Source organism: Choristoneura fumiferana, chromosome 24, assembly GCF_025370935.1.
Source record: "Choristoneura fumiferana chromosome 24, NRCan_CFum_1, whole genome shotgun sequence".
Taxonomy (NCBI): domain Eukaryota; kingdom Metazoa; phylum Arthropoda; class Insecta; order Lepidoptera; family Tortricidae; genus Choristoneura; species Choristoneura fumiferana.
This window is the reverse complement of record NC_133495.1, coordinates 13,739,017-13,758,021: the sequence shown is the minus strand read 5'-3', so window position 1 is coordinate 13,758,021 and position 19,005 is coordinate 13,739,017. Positions and strand designations below refer to the sequence as shown.

General features: G+C 40.1%; 1 protein-coding gene across 7 annotated transcripts in view; it reads right to left on the bottom strand.

Moving 5' to 3' along the window:
- Positions 1-532: 532 nt before the first annotated feature.
- The window catches only part of LOC141441735 (protein 4.1 homolog), an 81,966-nt gene continuing 63,493 nt past the window's right edge, over positions 533-19,005 (bottom strand). For 2 of the 7 annotated variants that reach the window (XM_074106568.1, XM_074106574.1), the window contains 10 exons: positions 17,860-17,943; positions 16,643-16,736; positions 16,160-16,224; positions 9,477-15,797; positions 9,017-9,247; positions 8,334-8,435; positions 7,206-7,292; positions 6,625-6,732; positions 4,874-4,984; positions 533-3,165 (listed from right to left, as the gene is read on the bottom strand). In XM_074106568.1, coding sequence (XP_073962669.1) covers positions 3,094-3,165; positions 4,874-4,984; positions 6,625-6,732; positions 7,206-7,292; positions 8,334-8,435; positions 9,017-9,247; positions 9,477-15,797; positions 16,160-16,224; positions 16,643-16,736; positions 17,860-17,943 — 7,275 coding nt within the window. In that variant the 3' untranslated portion in view covers positions 533-3,093. The remainder of the gene's footprint in view (positions 3,166-4,873; positions 4,985-6,624; positions 6,733-7,205; positions 7,293-8,333; positions 8,436-9,016; positions 9,248-9,476; positions 15,798-16,159; positions 16,225-16,642; positions 16,737-17,859; positions 17,944-19,005) is intronic. The other 5 variants (XM_074106569.1, XM_074106572.1, XM_074106570.1 and 2 more) reach the window with 5 other exon arrangements.

Sequence of the window (19,005 nt, the reverse complement as noted above, 5' to 3'; positions counted from 1 at the left end):
CGTGAAATATTGATCTCAGAGAAAAAAATGTTTAATTATGTAGTTTAGTTAAGACAAATATTTTTTGCTGTGGGCCAGCTTTTAAGAGTTATTTACGAAAAACTTAAAAATGGTACCTTTATTATCAGTACTTTTAGTATGTGATTTAAAACACCATTCCCTGCAACTATGCCAAAATTCGCTTATACACGAGTTTTTTCCCCTGAGAGGCAGTTTTTGGTCTTCGTTGGCTAGGCTAGTAGTGACTTTTGGTATTTTCTAAACATCAAATATCTCCATTGGTCCAAGGACTCTTTATCCAAGGGTTCTGATGCTTAAGTTTTTATTTTATTATTATGAATAAATTTATGGTCAGCCAATATTACTTTAGAAAGAAACTGTGTAGTGAAAATTTAAAATTATACAAAAGATAAAGCTTTTTTGTATCTTAAGTTTATTGTAACTTAATATTTTGTATTATTTTGTACTGTAATTATAATTTAAATTTCTAATCTGCAAAATTTACTAGGTAGAATAAAATATAAACAACACGTTTTAAAACAAAGCATCTTTATTGTAATTTATTCCGTAACTTCTCGTTAAATACAAAATAATACGGAGCTGGGACTCTTAGAAAAATAAACATCTTCAATAAATATACGACAACACAAGTGAGATGCGTACATTTTGGGAAAAAAAACAAAAGAAATACTCTTTTTAAATAAGTCTTGTGTGTAAATTTTTCCCCAAACGCACGATTTTAAGTCCGTAATCTTGAATATGCCACAATAAGTTTTAGACGTACCTACCAAAAACGATAACCAAATATTATTTAAATAACAACAATATGAAAGTCGTTTTTGATCAAGAAAGAAAATGGTTGCATTTTTTTTTTTACGAAATTTCAGTCGACTTATTGTGATTTATTCAAGAAGACTGTCCAATAAAAAAAGTAAAAAATACAGAAAAATATTACACTTAAATCTGATTTTAAATCAGTGTCAATAACTTCATAATAATATAAACTTATTCTAATACAAAACATTACATCTAGCGTGTAAGAAATATATTAATAATAATTGTACAATATCAGTATCATTTATGCTGACTTACCTGACGATCTGCGGGTTTTTTGCTCATTATAAGAAATAAACAGTCAAGCATATATAAAAAAATCACAACAATAAAAGAGTACGTCAAAAATTCGTCCTTCGATATTATGGTCAAAATAAGTTACTGTTACTCGTGGCAATTCAGTTTCTTATAGGTACTCAATAAAATGCTTGCACCCGCAGAATTTGTGTGAAATAAATATTTAATCAGAATACAAAACTGCCATGCGCTAGCGTTTAAGCGTAATCTATACAAATTTGTGATTTATTCAGGTATATTGGAATGTCCGGGGTTACAAAAACGTCTATATTTATACAATGGAGCGATGAATGTACAACACCGATGAGCTTTTCAAGCTAAATGCGATCATTACAATAATAAACAATAATTTCGCATAGACACTTGTAATGTGAACTAGTCTAAGTTTTCGTGTTATCTCCTTCCAACTAGCATAGAGACTAAACTCTTTGTGATAAGCCAGCCGTTTGGATCGTTTATATTACTTATTATTGTAATGATGACCAAGGGCCAATCAAATAGCAGATAGACACCCACTAATACTAATGTCTAAACATGACGCCTGCGCTTCACCGCCGTTCTTTTAAAATGATTAACGGTTGCCATATTGTGCATGTATAAAAAAAGAAATGCTCAACTGGCCTTAATTAATCCTAAACATTGACCAACTATTTTTAATGATCGGTTTATTTTCTAAACAAGACGCAAACACAATTTTACAGTCAGTCGAAGACGTTGAGTTAAAACGTTAGTTGATTGCACACGTTTGTAACAATTTCTGGGCGTGTAAATTAAGCAATCGCTGTGAACGCATTCTTTGTTCCTGATTGGCCTAAAATCCCACTTTCTCATTGGCCGCACTCCCTTACACCATCTATTTATTGGAATCATGCCCAACCTGTACGTTATAATTTTAAAGATAAATGCGAAAATGTTTTTTTCGTCAAGGCACTATAGTCCGTAATTGCATGCACTCGTTTCGACTAAACGTGTTCGACCTCGGAGCCCTAAATACTAAGTAGTAGCACCTAAATAGTGAAATATATTAGAAGTTGTAGCAACACGTCATATATTATATCATAATATTTAATTGAACATATACCTTTTGCAGCACTCGACTTTACGTTCATTAACGTCTTGAATTCCTAAAACGGTAGTTTTAGAGAAGTAAACTATTAATCGTTTGAATGAAACTAAAGTCGAGCCATAAACAATTTAGTCCCGCTTTACATTGTAGTGTTTTAACTTTAAGTTTTCAAATACTAAATAGATGGAGAAAGAATCTTTTTTTTTTATAATCTAAAAACGGTGGTTTAACTCGTGTGACATTGTTTTAAAGCTATTCCATATTGAAAACATTATTAATATGAAACGTTATTATACTTTTAATACACGAACACTTTTTTTACTATGGCAACATTTATTTTTCTACAAAGCCCGATATATCTGTTTGTATGAATGCGTTGTTCCTAGCCTAGGCTTACAAAAAATGCACTTTGAATATCATTGCCGAACTTACTTTATTTTTACAAATAAAAAATTTGCACAATAAAAATAATAATCGTAAAGGTGCGTTTCGACGTCACAACATCCAATAAAAGATTAATTAACGTTCATAATTAATTAATAATAGTTTAGCGTAACTTACTCATTAATATTCGCAGTGATGTCGCTTACAACTACCGTATGTAACTCGATATACATACAAGTTTATAAAACAGTGCGGCGGCCATTTTGTTGTCGTCCGCCATTTTGATTGCCACGCTCTAGCCGACCGCGCGTCCACTAAACTTGCACTATGAGAAATTTCAGATCGTGCTTATCTTCAATGTCAACATAATTTTGTTACCCTGAAAAGTATAGTCTGCAGAACGTTAACTAGGAAATGTTAAGGTTTCCTTGGTTTATGGGCAGGGGTCGGCTAGTAAGGCAGTCTGTAGACAAGGCGTCCGCACGTTCGCGGAGCGGCAACTCGCAGCCGGGTTACGGCTGCGTACTCTGCTGTTGTATTTCTATCTTCTCGACTGTCATGTCAGGGTTCATTGCTGTGGCCTCCTGCATGGGAAAAATAAAGATTATATCTTATATCTATCTATAGTCTAGTCTCTAGGGGGATCACCCAAATACTCCGAAATATTTAATCCTGAATTTGCTAATTCCGATTTTCAAAACCCCAATTTTCACAATTCCTAAGAAATATAATTCCGATTACTTAAAAACACGAAATTTATTTTTCCGAATTTCAAAATATCGATATTTTAATATCCGATTTTTAAAACTCCGAAGTATGAATAACACGAAATTTTATTGGCCCGAGTAACAGTATTCCGATTATCAAATTTCCGAAATGACATCGCTAATTCGGAAATGTGACATTCGGCAAAATAAATTTCGTGGTTTTAATAATCAGAATCTTGAATTTCGAGTCTCGATTTAATATCAATCGATTTAGGTACATTGATCTGCATAGGTTAGGTTAGGTTAGAATTGCGTCAAGGCGCGCGCGCCTTAACTGCGCGGAATAGGAGCTCCGCGAAGCGGAGCTCCGTCGACATTGTGTCACATTGCTGAAAATGAATAACAGTTACTACTTTTTTAGACCAATCTAACCTACATAGCTTACGTTTAGAAGTCGGGATTTATTATTGATCGGTGTAATATTCGGAATTTTGAGAATCGGTATTTTAGTAATCGGAATTCGCATTTTTGAAATTTCGGATTATTATTGAGTCAGACTTCTTATTCGGTGTATTAAAATTCGGAATTTTGAAAATCGTAATTTTAAACCTTAAATATTTTTAATTTTCGGATTTATAAAAATCGGATTTATGAAGAATCGAATAGCCATATTAGGAGTTTTAAAACATTCGGAATTATAAAAATCGGTATTTTGAAGTTCGTGATTCCCACTTTCGGAATTTCATTTTTCGAATTTATTTGTAGTGTACCCAGTTTCTAGGAAACTGTGCAAGCCGGATTTACGTCTCGCTTTGACAGGTGAAATGCATAATGCTTGAGGCTTTAATGTTATGCGAGAATCATCGACTTACCGAGTTACTCGTATTATTGTGGGATCTCGGGACTTTGAATTTAAAAGCGATTGGTTGACCAACTGACAACAAAATAAGACTAAAGAAATCTTAATATTTATAAAAGATTAGGGAAAAGTTAAACGCAATAGTAGATTGTCAACAGGAGCATAAAACGAGCCATTCTACCTAAGACGTTCATATAGCCACGTCGTACGTATGGATACACGTCGCGGGGAAAATGGGTTTAATGCTGGAGTTTTACACTCTGCTTTTGTTTGCGGAGATTGCGAAGAAATGAAATAGCAACAGTGGAAACTTTCTATGTACCTTTTATTTTTCATCCATTATTATATAATATATATTTTTTAGTTTTATATCAATTAAAAATTATTTAAAAAAATACGAAGAAACTTTATTTTGTTTTGTTGACACCTGATTACCTTGGACTTAGACGGAGATTTTACTTTATACACTAGAGCATTTTATGTCGCCTAGATCCAGCATAAACACGAACTGCACGAGCATGAGAAGTGAAAAATAATGTTTCGTTTCTGTTTGGCAAAGGCAAATGTAACATTATTGATAAAGACGAACTAATGTTAAAGGTACCGAGTCGGATAACTTCGAGAATGAAGGTTCCCCTCCTCATAAGGGGGTGGGGGGAAGTAGCCTGGGTAACAACGATTAACTAATCAACTAACAATAAGTAAGTGCTTAGGGTAAGAACTCACCTGTATGGCCTCGGCGAGCGCGCGATCGTGATCGATGGGGTCGCCGTCCGATTGGATGGTGATCTTCTGTTCAACGCGTGTTTCCACCACGCCGTTACGCTCCGTCTTGTACTGGAGGACCAGAGAAAAACTTGCTAATCTCGCTCAAATAATAGAAGACAGTAGTACTCCCATGATTTTAAGCGATGACTTATCATCATCATCATCAGCCCGAAGACGTCCACTGCTGGACAAAGGCCTTCCCCTTAGAACGCCACAATGAACGACAACTCGCCACTTGCATCCACCGGTTTCCCGCTACTCTCACGATGTCGTCAGTCCATCTGGTGGGAGGCCTGCCAACGCTTCGTCTTCCGGTTCGTGGTCGCCACTGGAGGACTTTTCTCCCCAACGGTTATCTGTTCTTCGAACGATGTGGCCTGCCCATTGCCACTTCAATTTGCATATTTTTCCAGCTATGTCAGTGACTTTAGTGACTAAATTATTGTTATTATTATTTTAAAATTTATGACGGTGGAAGCATTCTACACTTCCACTGAACGTAGATATAGTTAGTGTTTAGTATTTTACTAAGGGACCCATACATCCCTGTATTTCTTTTATTATTATTTTTTGTATTTTTTTTCTTAATTGTATAATATAGTTTTTAAGTATTTTATTTGTAATTATATTTTTATGAAAAAATGACTTTCTGCCAAGTTTCTTGCGGCGCATTCTTCTTGGCAATGATGGTCTTTCCGAAAGCGCTGGTAGTTTAAAAAAATGACGTGTAAAAGTGCCCGTTGCGGCCTATTTACTGAATAAATCATTTGAATTTTTTGACCAAATATGTGATGACTTATACGCCGACCAAATGGCAGATGACACTGCTACTGCCTAGGTGGCTCTTGACTTGAGCGGAACTGGTTTGACAAACCGACACACGTAAATTTTGCGTCAGCTCAACCAGTGCTGTGCTTATCGATATTGTATAAAATAAATTCGGATACCAGTGATTCATTATATACACCAACCTATATACGCCCACTGCAAGTGACAGGCTGCGGGGCGCAGGCGTCCTCACAGAACGGAGGGTTTGAGCGTATAGTTCTCACGAAGCCCAGTGGGGATTGGAAACTTCAGACACACCATAGAATTGCTTCGCATGTTTATACGGGTTTCCTCGCGATGTTTCTTTTCCGTAAAGCTCGTGTAAATTTCAAATGTAATTTCGCACATGAATTAGGAAAAACTCAGAGGTGCGGGCCGGGGTTTGAACCCACCATCCTCTGCTTGAGAGGCCATAGGTCAAACACTAGGCCACCACGGCTACCAGTCTTGTTAGTCGTTTCATTTACTAATTTCAATGCATCGTGCACATTTACATTATATGAGTGTTGCGATGTGTTTAATGTTTAAAAATTTAAATATAGTACAACTAAATCGGCAATTTTGAACACGATTTTATAATTTTTTTTTTATTAGACTGGATGGCAAACGAGCATGTGGGTCTCCTGATGGTAAGAGATCACCACGCCCATAAACATCTACAACACCAGGGGTAATGCAGATGCGTTGCCAACTAGAGGCCTAAGATGGGATACCTCAAGTGCCAGTAATTTCAGGCTATCTTACTCTCCATGCCGAAACACAACAGTGCAAGCACTGCTGCTTCACGATTAACGAGCAAGATGGTAGCAATCCGGGCGGACCTTGCACAAGGGCAAGGTCCTACCACCTGCAAATCATCATCATTTCCAAGTTGAACTCACGGTGATAGTTTCGACGGTGCGCGTCTTAGAGCTGATGGTTTGCGAGGACACGACCTCCCCCTCCTCGTTGATGGTGGTCTCCTCCGTCTCCGGTACGCCGGTCGACGTCTACAAAAGAACATGTTCAAAAGCATTTATTAAACACTAGAGTTTACCTTCGGCTTCACACGTGTAAATCATTAGACACAGCAGTTGAACACAAATTCCGGGACTGGAATATATTGAATTCATGTGTTAAATGCCCTAGAATTACATTGTGGTCTTTATTGACGTTGCATGACCAAGCAACAATGCCAAGTTTCATGACTCTATTAAACGGATGAAATATTGGATTTATCCCGTTCCCGTAATAACATCTTTGAGATAAAAAGAAGCCTATGTGTTATTCCAGATGTTCAATTGTTCAGCTATCTACATACCAAATTCGTCCAGCCATTTTACATGTTTCTACCGGCCCAAGAAATAGAGTCGTATCAGATATATATGTACGCTTTGTAGTGTCAGATACTGATGCTGGTAACTATACAGTCACCGAAAAAGCCTACACTATTTTATTTTACTTTAGCAGTGATACTACTAACCCTCGTGGTGGCTCCATGCACCATGCTGCCGAAAGGAGCGTTGCCCATGACGCTGGTCGTCGTCGTTGTTCTGTAAGAACCCGGCTCCTAAAACACATAATTAATAACTCAACGTTTGTCCTTTGTTCGATTGTGATTTATGATAAGTTTAGGTATCTAATTCGCGGTTATGTCAGAAAGTTAAAACTGCTCCATCATTTCCTAAGGACCTCCGCTAACTTGCACTGGTGCACGGTTTGGCGCCCGCGTGGCGTGCTGTATCAATAGGTTTCAGAGACCCGCCTCATGCAGCGCTGCTCTATTAAATGACACGAAACAAGCACGCCGCGCCCGCGCTAAACCGTGCAACCGGGCCCTAAGTCTATTGACTCATTGAGCGTTTTACGGCCGGTTTTATCGTCATTTCAATCTCAGAAAATATCATTGAAAAAATTACGCTCGGAGTTAAATTTTTATAATAACGAAATACAGTACCGATACTGAACCTACTTTGGCCAAAGTTGTTGCGACTGGCCCTTCCTGTTGTTGTAATAATCATGGCCAGAGTATTTGCAAAAAGTGCTCGTATATTTCTTTTTAATATTATAAATTCGAAAGTTTGTCTGCCTATCTATCCGTTACCTGTCCGCACTTCAATTGCTGACCCGATTTAAATGAAATTTGGCATGAATATAGTTTGTGACCCCGGAAGGAGACATTTTTCGCAGACCGCGTCGCGGGCAGAAGCTAGTGCAATAATTAAATGTAATAAAGGGATTAATTCCTAACTAAATTAATCAATATTATTGTTATTTTCAATTTAAAATTTTATTTTAATACCAGCTTATTTACTTACACTTTCTTTTACGTGATATTCCTAACCAAAACAAAAGCCGTACATGCGACTAAGGCTATATAAAACTCGTTAAAAACATCTCGTCTCGTCAAACAATAAAGAAAATCAAAATCATTTTTCTAATTACCCGCAAAAATGATAGAAAAATCCATGCAAACACTCCAAAATCAAAACATGCTCTGTTTGTCTACGGATTGTCAAAAAGCCAACTTTACCTTACTATTTCATGTGTTCTATTTTCTGTGCTGATCTAAAACTATTGGTGTCCAATATTTATTCCTAAATATACTCACGGTGGTGTAATAGTGTCCTTCGCCCGCGCCTTCCTCAAAGTCGATGGGTGTACCAGAATCGCCACTCGATAAGGAACTCTCGGAGCCGCGTCGGGTTAACTGCTGATGTATGCAAGCCACGCGGTTGTTAGGACACATTCCGGAACATTCCAGAAGGATCGGAAACATTCGGCATGGATCGGGAACGTTCAGGAAAACATGGGCAACATTCGGCAAGGATCAGGGAACAGATTCGGTAATGTTAAGGTAATGGAAATTCGAGAACATTCCAGATTGTTCAAGAGTGTGATGGAATGAATGGAGTGCAGAGCCGTTACGGCGAATGGAATGGATAGTTACGACACGTATGAATAAGGAGTGACATGGTCATGGTGTTAGGATTCATTTGCAAACGATTCAAGGCCAGTTTTCATTCCGGTTTTGCGTGCGTCAATTCCGTTCGGAGTCGAAACGAGATGGAAAAAAAATAAAAAAATGAAAATTAGAACAACATAAACTTAACATGCAAAATTAAATAATGATAGCTGTTTCCTTGTTAATAAAAACAACTGAACGGTAGAAATGAAATGAAAACAAAACAGAATCAATTATCTTAACAACGAGAAAAACTCATGCAAGGGCCATCCAATGGCAATGAAATGGAACCTGATGATCGGCTGTCTTTAATTAGGGCATTCAATTACCTTGTCGCCGGTGGTGACCATTGTTTTGACCTCCTGCGTCAACACACGCTGCTCTTGTCGAGTGGCGGATGACGTCAGTGTGTGCGCAACGGTTTTCTCCTCCATTTGTTGGGTCTTCGCTTTCGTGTCGAGGTCGTGGTGTGTGGTGGCCGTGCGAGTTGTGACGGCCCTCGCGGTCACGTACGGACTCTTCCCAGCTCCCGCTCCCTCCATCGGCTCTAGGCTTTCCGCCTAAAGTTAAGGGTTAGACTAGCATGCTTCAAACTATTTACATAAACACATCGGAAACTAGCTTTAACACTTACTACAGGCTTTTGAAGCTCGAAAAAAAAGGGGTGAATAAAATTAAGAAATTAAACAAAAAGGCCACACTATACAACGTAAATGGAATGATGAGATTAATTTTGAAAGGCGTCTGGCCTGTTATTTTTAATGTTGGTATGAACAAAATGTGACGAACCTTGTTGGTGTGCGTGGAGAAGGTAACCTCGCCGGTGCCGAGGTTTTCGACCTCCTGCTCGACATTATGCGTGACGCCCTCGTCGTTTTTCGTGAGGAGCTGTTTGGTAGTCGTCTTGACGACGACCGGCGGCGTCGGCGTCTTCTTAGCGCGCTGCGAAACCGGGATCTTTGAGGACAGGGGGGTGTTTGACGACACATAGCCCTGGTGCCTAATGTGCTCGCTAGTCGTGAACTCTGTGAATGTTCGCGGCTCGTCGCCTCGTACGGGGCTCTCGTCTTTGCCGAACGTGGAGAACTTGTGCGTGTTGACTTTCTGTATGTCGATATTTGCTGGGAGGTCTTGCGTTTCTTTCTCTATAGTGTAATTGCCGCTCTTATCTTCGAAGTGGGAGGGATCTATTTGTGAGTAGTGTAGTATTAGTTGTCCCGTGACTGGGTCTCTTACGGCCGTGCTAGGGTCGATGTCACCTGTGTCCGGATCGATGTCTCCGTATTCTGTCTTTATCCTGCCTGTGACTGGATCAATCTTGCCCGACAACGTCATTGTTTGAGTGACAGTTGTTCTAGCGCCCTTTAGTCTAGGATCATCTGGGTCTACGTCAATCGTTTCGCCAGTGATTGGATCAATGATTTGATATAAATACACGGTCTTCGTCGTTATGATTCTGCCAGTGGTCTCGTCTATCGTGCACTCTTTCGGATCGACTTCCTTGACGCGACCCTTCTCGTCCTTTTGCGTGATGACGTAGATCTTTACTATAATCAGTCTGCCGGTTCTGCCATCGATTTTGCCAACTTTAGTATAGATTTCCCCTGTTGATGGATCGACTTGGGAAGCAGAGTATAGCGGTTGGTTATCTTCGTCGACTTGTCCCGTGGCTGTATAGATTTGTCCACTAATCGGATCAACCTTGATGAGCGACCTGTCAATATCTGTTGCTCTGACTATCGTTCCAGTTTTCGGGTCGAGGCGGCCGTATATAGTGATGATGTAACCAGTGACGGGATCGATTTGTCCAGCGGTGTAGAGAACTTCACCAGTCTGCGGATCTTTAGGTCCGGCGGTCCAGATTTGGTTGGTTTTAGGATCAACTTTAACGTTCTTCGGTTCGTTAGATACAATTTGCTTACCTGACACAGGATCGACCTTAGTCTGGATGATTCTTAGACAGATAAGTCTTCCGACGTCCTTATCGGGTTTTCCTGATTTCGGGTTCACCTGACCGCTGCGTAATAATAGCTGACCAGTAACAGGGTCGACTTTCACTTCCTTGCTTTCCAACTTGCCAGTCTTAGGATCATTGTAAGTTACAGTACCTTTAACAAGATCGATCTGGCCATACTTTGTGTCGATTTTGTTTGTGTCTGGATTGAACTGGCCAGTAGTGCTTTCAATGACAGAGTGTTTGGGTTCTATCACACCCTTCTTAGAGTCGACTTTACCAACAAATGTCGTAACTTCTACAACTGGGTCAATATGAGTACCGACCACAATGATTTGTCCAAGTTTGGGATCGACTTTGCCTGTTTTAGGGTCAACTGCGCCGGTTAAAGTAATGAGACCGGTATTCTCATCAATGCTGATGGATTTCTTGTCTTGTCCTCCTTTAGCATCAGTTACGAATATGACCTCATTTGATGGGTCAATGACTCCATATTTGGTGGAAATGTGTCCAGTTTCAGCATCAACCTTTCCTTTTGTAAGTTCCACTGTACCATTTTCTATGACTACCTTTCCCGTAGCTGGATCGATAGGGCCAATGATAGTTGTTATGTCTACGACTGGGTCGTCTTGTTTGGCTACGCTCAAGATCATGCCTAGGCTAGGATCTACTTTGCCAGTTTTCGGATCAATCGCACCAGAGTTGATAAATATTTGACCTGTTTCAGGTAGAACAATGCCTTCTCTAGTCAGTTTCTGGCCAGCGGAGTCCGTGGCGACGATACTACCTTTATTAGTGTCAATCACGCCATATTTAGTTTCAACTAAACCATTAGGGTCCAAAATGCCCGTAAGATGTTCAACTTCAGCCGTATGTAAGTCTGGTTTCTTGGTTTTAGGGTCGATACGAGTGAAGATTACCATGATCTTAACAATCTTCCTTCTAGGCGGGGCCGGTGGTGCAGTGGTCGGCTTGGAGGGTGGTGTCTTAGGAACAGCTGCTGCAATAGGAGCAGCTCTTTGTGTTTGGCTCGAAACGATAGGTGAGGATGTACCAACCGGTGATTGCAATGGCGTTTGCACTGGTGTTGAAGCAGGAGTCTTGACCGGCGATGGAGTTTGTCTCGCGGGGGAAACTGGTCTTTGAGATAGCGGTGCCTTAGCTAACACATTCTGCTTATCAACAATCGTTAACTGTTGAGCGAATGAGGGATCTATTTTGCCTGTCTTAGGGTCTACGACTGCGGTGGTGACAATAAAGTTTCCAGTCTTGGGATCAATGTCCGCTTGTTTTAGCTCCTGTTTTCCGGTCAATGGATCTCTGTAGAGAATCTGTCCGGATCTCGGGTCGATAATGCCGAAATCTGTGTGTATTTTGCCGTCTTCGGCGCTGACGTAGCCCTTTGAAGCGTCAATAGTTCCAGCCCCAGCATCCACTGTCTTGGTCCTCGGGTCATACTTGCTTGTCACGATCACGAGACGGATCTCACCAACCGATGCCGGCTTGGTATGTGGCGTGACTGCCTTGTTGACAATGCTGTACTGTTGAGCAAGAGAAGGATCGACTTTCCCTGTTCTGGGATCAAACACCTGACTCGTGACGAGCATATGGCCTGTTGCAGGATCCAACTGAGCTTTCTTAACTTCCTGCTTGCCAGTTGTTGGGTTCGTCACCACTATTTCCCCGGAAGTTGGGTCGATGATGCCGATTGCAGTTCTGATTTTACCATCGGGTCCTACAGTTCCGCTGACAGTATCTACATACCCTTGGCTCGGATCAATCTTCTTTGTTTTTGGATCGTATTTAGTAGTAATGATTACTAAATGAATTTCTCTCTCTAGAGGCTTAACATCTTTGTCCACAATGCTGAGTTGTTGAGCAAGAGATGAATCTGTTTTTCCTGTCTTCGGATCGACAACACCGGATGAAAGAAGAAAATGTCCTGTCTTAGGGTCAGTGACAGCTAGCTTGATTTCTGACTTGCCTGTTTTGGAATCAACGGATTCAATTTTTCCGGTTTTAGGGTCAAGGATACCAAAATTACTATGGACTTTTCCATCCGAAGCTACGATACCCCTTGATGTTTCCACATGTCCGTTGCTGTTTTCTAACGTCTTGTTCTTTGAATCATACTTGCTCGTTATAACAACTAACTGAACTTCTTTGCCTGGTATAGTAGAGAATGTATCTTTAGGTTTGTTCACAACGCTTATTTGCTGTCCTAGTGTGGGGTCAACGTGACCGGTCTTAGGATCAGAAACTCCAGATGTAATAAGTAGATTACCAGTCTTAGGGTCAACCAAAGCCTTCTTTATGTCTTGCTTGCCAGTAACTGGATCAATGGTAAAGACTTCTCCGGTAGCCGTGTCAACGACTACTAATGATGTATGAACTTTACCATCAGCTCCAAGAGTCCCGTTAACGGTATCCACATTGCCTTGGCTTGCGTCTAATTTCTTGGTCTTGGGGTCGTACTTCGCAGTAATGATAACTAAACGAACTTCTCTTTCCTGTGGTTTAGCATCTTTGTCAACTATAGTGAGTTGCTGGGCCAGCGATGAGTCAGTTTTACCAGTCTTTGGGTCGGTGACTCCAGATGTAAGTAATAGATTGCCTGTTTTAGGATCGGCAATAGCTTGTTTGATCTCTTGCTTGCCAGTTTTAGGGTCAACATGTTCTATCTTACCGCTTCTAGAATCTATAACTCCGAAGTTAGTGTGAACTTTGCCATCAGAAGTCATGATACCTCTTGACGTTTCGACGTGCCCGTTGGGGTTGTCTAATCTCTTGTATTTGGAATCATATTTACTTGTTATGACTACTAATTGCACCTCTTTGCCGGGAACTGCAGCAAACTTATCCTTAGGTTTGTCTACGACGCTTATCTGTTGTCCTAAACTAGAATCAATTTGGCCCGTTTTAGGGTCGACTACTCCTGATGTAAGCAAGAGATTGCCCGTCTTGGGATCTACAGCGGCTTTTTTAACTTCTTGTTTACCTGTAACAGGATCTGTCAGAATGATTTCACCAGTGGTAGGATTAACGATGCCATACTCTGTATGTACCTTGTCGTCGCCGTCAACTGTTCCAGGAATACTATCTACATGAGCATTAGTTAAATCTAACTTCTTATTCTTGACGTCATATTTGCTCGTAACTATTACTAGATTGACATGTCGTTCAGGGATACCTTTAGGTGCATCTTTGTCAACAACGGTAAGCTGCTGAGCGAGAGACGAATCGGATTTGCCAGTCTTAGGGTCGATGACACCCGAAGTCAATATGAAACTTCCGGTCTTAGGATCAATAATAGCTTGTTTAGAATCAGGTTTTCCAGTTTTTTGGTCAGTGTAAAGCACTTTACCCGTATTAGGATCGAGAATGCCGAAATTCGTGTGTACTTTTCCATCTTTATCACTGATGATGGCCCGGGAGGTCTCGACGAATCCATTTGGTGTGTCCAATTTCTTGTTCTTGGAATCAAATTTGGCTGTGACAGCAACCAGTTGCACTTCTTTACCAGGGCATGAAGCGAACGTGTCTGTAGGTTTATCTACAATACTGTACTGCTGCCCTAAAGTAGTATCAAGTTCTCCGGTTCTAGGATCGACCACACCAGATAGCAGGAGGATATTTCCAGTTTTGGGATCTACGACAGCACGTTTAGTCTCTTGTTTCCCAGTCTTAGGGTCAGTAAACTGAATATCACCCGTCCTGGGGTCAATAATTCCGTAATCTGTATAAATCTTGCCATCAGTTCCACTTAGTACACCCTTGACTGCATCTACGTGAGCATAGTTAGGATCTAATTTCTTGCTCTTCAGGTCATACTTGCTTGTAATAACGACTAACCTGACTTCTCTGTTGGCTTTAGTAGCATCTTTCTCTACAATGCTGAACTGTTGTCCCAAGGAAGAATCTACTTTACCAGATTTAGGATCAAGTACTCCCGTTGTGACAAGAATGTTGCCTGTTTTTTGATCAACGTAAGCCTGTTTAGGCTCCTGTTTGCCAGTCTTGGGATCTATGTAATCGATTTTTCCAGTTCGTGAGTCAATAACACCATAGTTAGAACTAACTTTACCATCAGCACCTACAACTGCTCTTGAAACGTCCACATGGCCGTGCGCGGCATCTAGTTTCTTATGTTTACCGTCATATTTGCTAGTAATTACAACCAAATTAACTTCTTTTCCGGGCTTAGCTCCTACTTTATCGTTGGCTTTTTCAACGAAGCAATATTGTTGGGCCAATGTTGGATCAAGCTTTCCAGTTTTAGGATCAATAACACCAGATGTGAATAGAATGTGGCCGGTCTTTGAATCAACGTGGCCGTGTTTGCTTTCTTGTTTGCCTGTTGCAGGGTCTGTGTAGGTGATTTGACCCGATTTTGTATCGATAAGTTCTTTTTCAGTTTGTATTTTATTGTTGGCCTTGCTAATCGTGCCCGTAACAACGAGTACGGTGCCGTTGGCATCGTCAAGTTTCTTGCTCTTGGGATTATATCTGCCGGTTATTATGACGACTTGAACCTCGTTCTGAGGTTTGGTAGCAACTGGTACCGCAGCAGCTAAAGGCACTTCATGGTGAGCTCTTTCGGAGTTTAGGAGAGCTAGAGTTGGGTCGATGAGGTTCGCTTTAGCTTGTTCTTTTAGAGCGGCTGATTGCACATAATCAATGCCCGGTGTCTTAAGTTTACTGGGATCTTCAGGTGTTTTACGTTTCTCGGCGCTTTCAGCGACTTTCTTGTCTTCTCCCGGAGCGTAGTTAAACGCGAGGCCGGCTTTCCTTGTTGTTGGACTTTGACTGTCATTAAGTTGTCTTTGTCTCTCATCAGAGATAGGTTCTTTCTCGTAACTGAATGCTCCTTGGATGAACGGTTTCGTGCGAGAGGGACTCTTCTCAGTGTCTGTGTATTCGTAAGGTTTAGTAAAACCTGGTTTGTCTTGTTCAGATTTTGTGGGGGTCTTCTCAGTCGATGTGTCAAGATTAGAGCTTTCGTTAGACGTGTCGAGCACGGCCACTTTGGGTTTGGTATCTTTAATTTTCTTATCTTTTTCTTTCGGTGACTTCTGTTTAGGCGACTTTTCTTTTGGTGATTTTTCTTCTTTAGGCGATTTGTCTTTCTTGCCACCGAAAAGGCCAAAACCTCCCGCCTGTGGTAGGAAAGGGTAAGGGGAGGAAAAAAAAGAAAAATTAAAAATAATAAAACAAACGCAGAAAATATAAATGCGACAAAGTGTGACAATATAAGCCGTTTTTTTGCATACGTTACTACTACAGAACTTATAAGATGTCACACAGCAAAATAACATTAAAAATTGCAATATGCTTGCATGCCTCTCTATTTGCACCTTCTAACATGTAATATTTACAGGTCTGTATAATACAAAATACTCGACTGTCAGAGACATTACAGCATGATATATAAAAAATACCATATGCCTTTTCAGTCTACCATTCTTGCAATATTGTGAGAATATGAACAAATTGCTGCTTTATTTCAATTCATACTAACCTTAGTTTTCTTGGGCGTAGTTTCCACGTTATTTGTGATGCCAGGATCGCTTGAAGTGTCGGTTCCTGAAAAGAAGAAGACCCTGCCATAATAACATTCTCGAAAGAGTTGTTTCACTAACTCCAAATTCGAAATTCAGAAGTAGGAGGGTTTTTGGGTTGAGTCACCTTAAGGGCCAAAGACACTAGGTCCTGGCCTTATTTTACTTGATTATAATTTTCAAAATTTATAAGAGGTGCTTTATATGAGATGGCGGCGTGCAGTCGGGAAAAATACATTATGGACGACTGAGAAGGGAGGGCCCAGACAGTGCGATTCTCAGCCGCTTAACGCATTCACTGCCACCTGACTTCCACAGGTGCCACCGACGCACATGTGCGTTCAAGATGTATGAATAATTATGACAGCAGCACTGGGTGAGGTTCCGAAAACACAGTGAATGCGTTAAAAACCCGGCTGCATGTCCCCAAAAATATTAATTACCGTTTTCAGCCGGTTTCCTTTCAACAACCTTCTTCTCTTCTTTCTTATCCGGAGGCGCTGTCGGCATCACCTTCACAGCGCCTGGCGGCGGTTTCTGTAAGCAAATAACATTATTTATGTGATTTTTTTACACAAAATAAGTTCTTAGTTTTTATTTTGTGCCTGATTCTAATTCTACTCTACGAGACTATAGTGCAGCAATTAATATACAAGAATACGATAATGAGAACATGATTATGACTGAATTGCAATGCTTTCAAATTCACAAAGAGAAAAATCCTTAATTTTGTTTTTTGTTTCAATACAATTAACGTTGAACATGACATATCGTTGAACACATGTCATTTTTTTCTAGCTACATGTTCAATGACACGACCAAAAAAATTAAGAATGGATGGTTCAAAAAGTATACTCTCATTTTTAGTTTTTTTATCTAAAGCCGCATTAGGTAATTCATCTCAAGTATCATATATGTATTTTATAGTACATTTCGAATGTCCAGGTAAACGCAGCTGCGCTTGTATCTTTCTCAATGAACTATAACTTGTAATCGTAAGTTCATCGTGGCAAGCGGATACTATAGCAGACGCGGTTTGAACGAAGCCGATGAGGCGATGACCAGCTAGTAGGCCCAAAAATCGGTCAAGTGCGAGTCGGACTCGCGCACGAAGGGTTCCGTACCATTATCTATACAACATTAGGCATTAGCAAAAAAACGGCCAAAAAAAATCTAGTTTGTTGTATGTCCCTTAAATATTTATTTTATTTTAATTTAATTATTTATCTTAAAGTGATTATACAACTAAAGTGAATATTTCAAGCGTCTATCTGTTGCCGTTATTACTATCGAGCAAAAAACGGCGAAAAAAATGAAGTTTGCTGTATGGGAGCCCCCCTTAAATATTTATTTTATTATGTTTTTAGTATTTGTTGTTATAGCGGCCACAGTAATACATAATCTGTGAAAATTTCAAGTGCCTAGCTATTACGGCTCAAGTGACAGACAGACGGACAGACATATAGACAGCGGAGTCTCAGTAATAGGACTTCGTTGGCACCCTTTGGGTACGGAACCCTAAAAAGAATCGCGCAGAAGGCATAAGTGCAAAAGAGCGCGTATTACATTCGCATTTCCAAACGTCAGGAACAGACGGACTATTAAGCCATTCGCTCCATAAAAACAAGAAACCATCGATTCTCAATGACAAAAACCCCACCTTTTCCCCTAGCTCGGCCAAGTACTCCCCCTCTAGGGAGGAGGCCGAGGACGCGCTGACGGTGCCGCCGGAACGCCGGCGCAGCTTCCGTGCGGCGTGCGAGAAACGCCACGGTATTACACGGGTTATGTTAGTTATGAACGGCCGTTTACAACTGAACCAGCACTACCAGTCTTTAGGCTGCCAAGGATAGATGAGTCATACCAAAGATGCGGTACGAACGGGAAGCTAGCACTTCATTTGGCATATTCGTTGAAATATTTGCCTGCCTAGTCTTTAAAATAGTTACAGTATATGTATTGCTTAATTAATAGCAAGGGGTAATCAAATTTTAAATCAAAACCTTCGTTTTTCGAGCACTGGTTCGGCTGTAAAAGGCTTAGGAGATAAACACTATAGTCACCCGAAAGAATGGCAGATTAAAAAAAAAACAAGTTGTTTGATTAAAATAAAACTGACGACAAATTTAAAAAAGTATGTATTTGATGCTATTTTTTGGGCCTTCGAGCCATATTCTTGGTCCTTCGGACCGTTTTTTGGCCCTTCGAACCTCATTCAGTATCAAACAACTAATCGGTTATTTGAATACATAAACAGCAAGTGTTGATCTCCTACAACGCAATGTAAAGTAATGCAGCATGCTCACTATATATGTGAGTGACTTTACAACAATACTCATAAGTCATTGCTCTAACTACAAAGTGTTAATTACATAGTGATACAATTCACCGAATACAGAGAAGGCTACTGGAAACACGATTACCTACACTCGAAGACAAGTTAAATAAATATAATTTACGATTTTTTTGCACAAAGCTCTTAGGACTCCGCAAAAAAGATTGCAAAAGGCGGTTTAAAATAGAAATTCCACTAGCCTTTTCATCGGAGCTAAATCTCATGCATATCACAAAATACCATGAGATGTTGAATGCTTCGTTGAATGACGTTCAATACAAAAGACAATTCATAAATATTTCTGGAATAAATGGCAAAATGACGATCGCCACTATGTTATGCAGTCAACCCTTCCTAGTATTAAAACAACTTGTTTACACTGGCTTATTTTTCCAATAATCGAATTCTGTATCAAATAATCTGATCTTCACGACATGTGGTTTCAAATATTTTTTTTCCCATGTAGGCTTA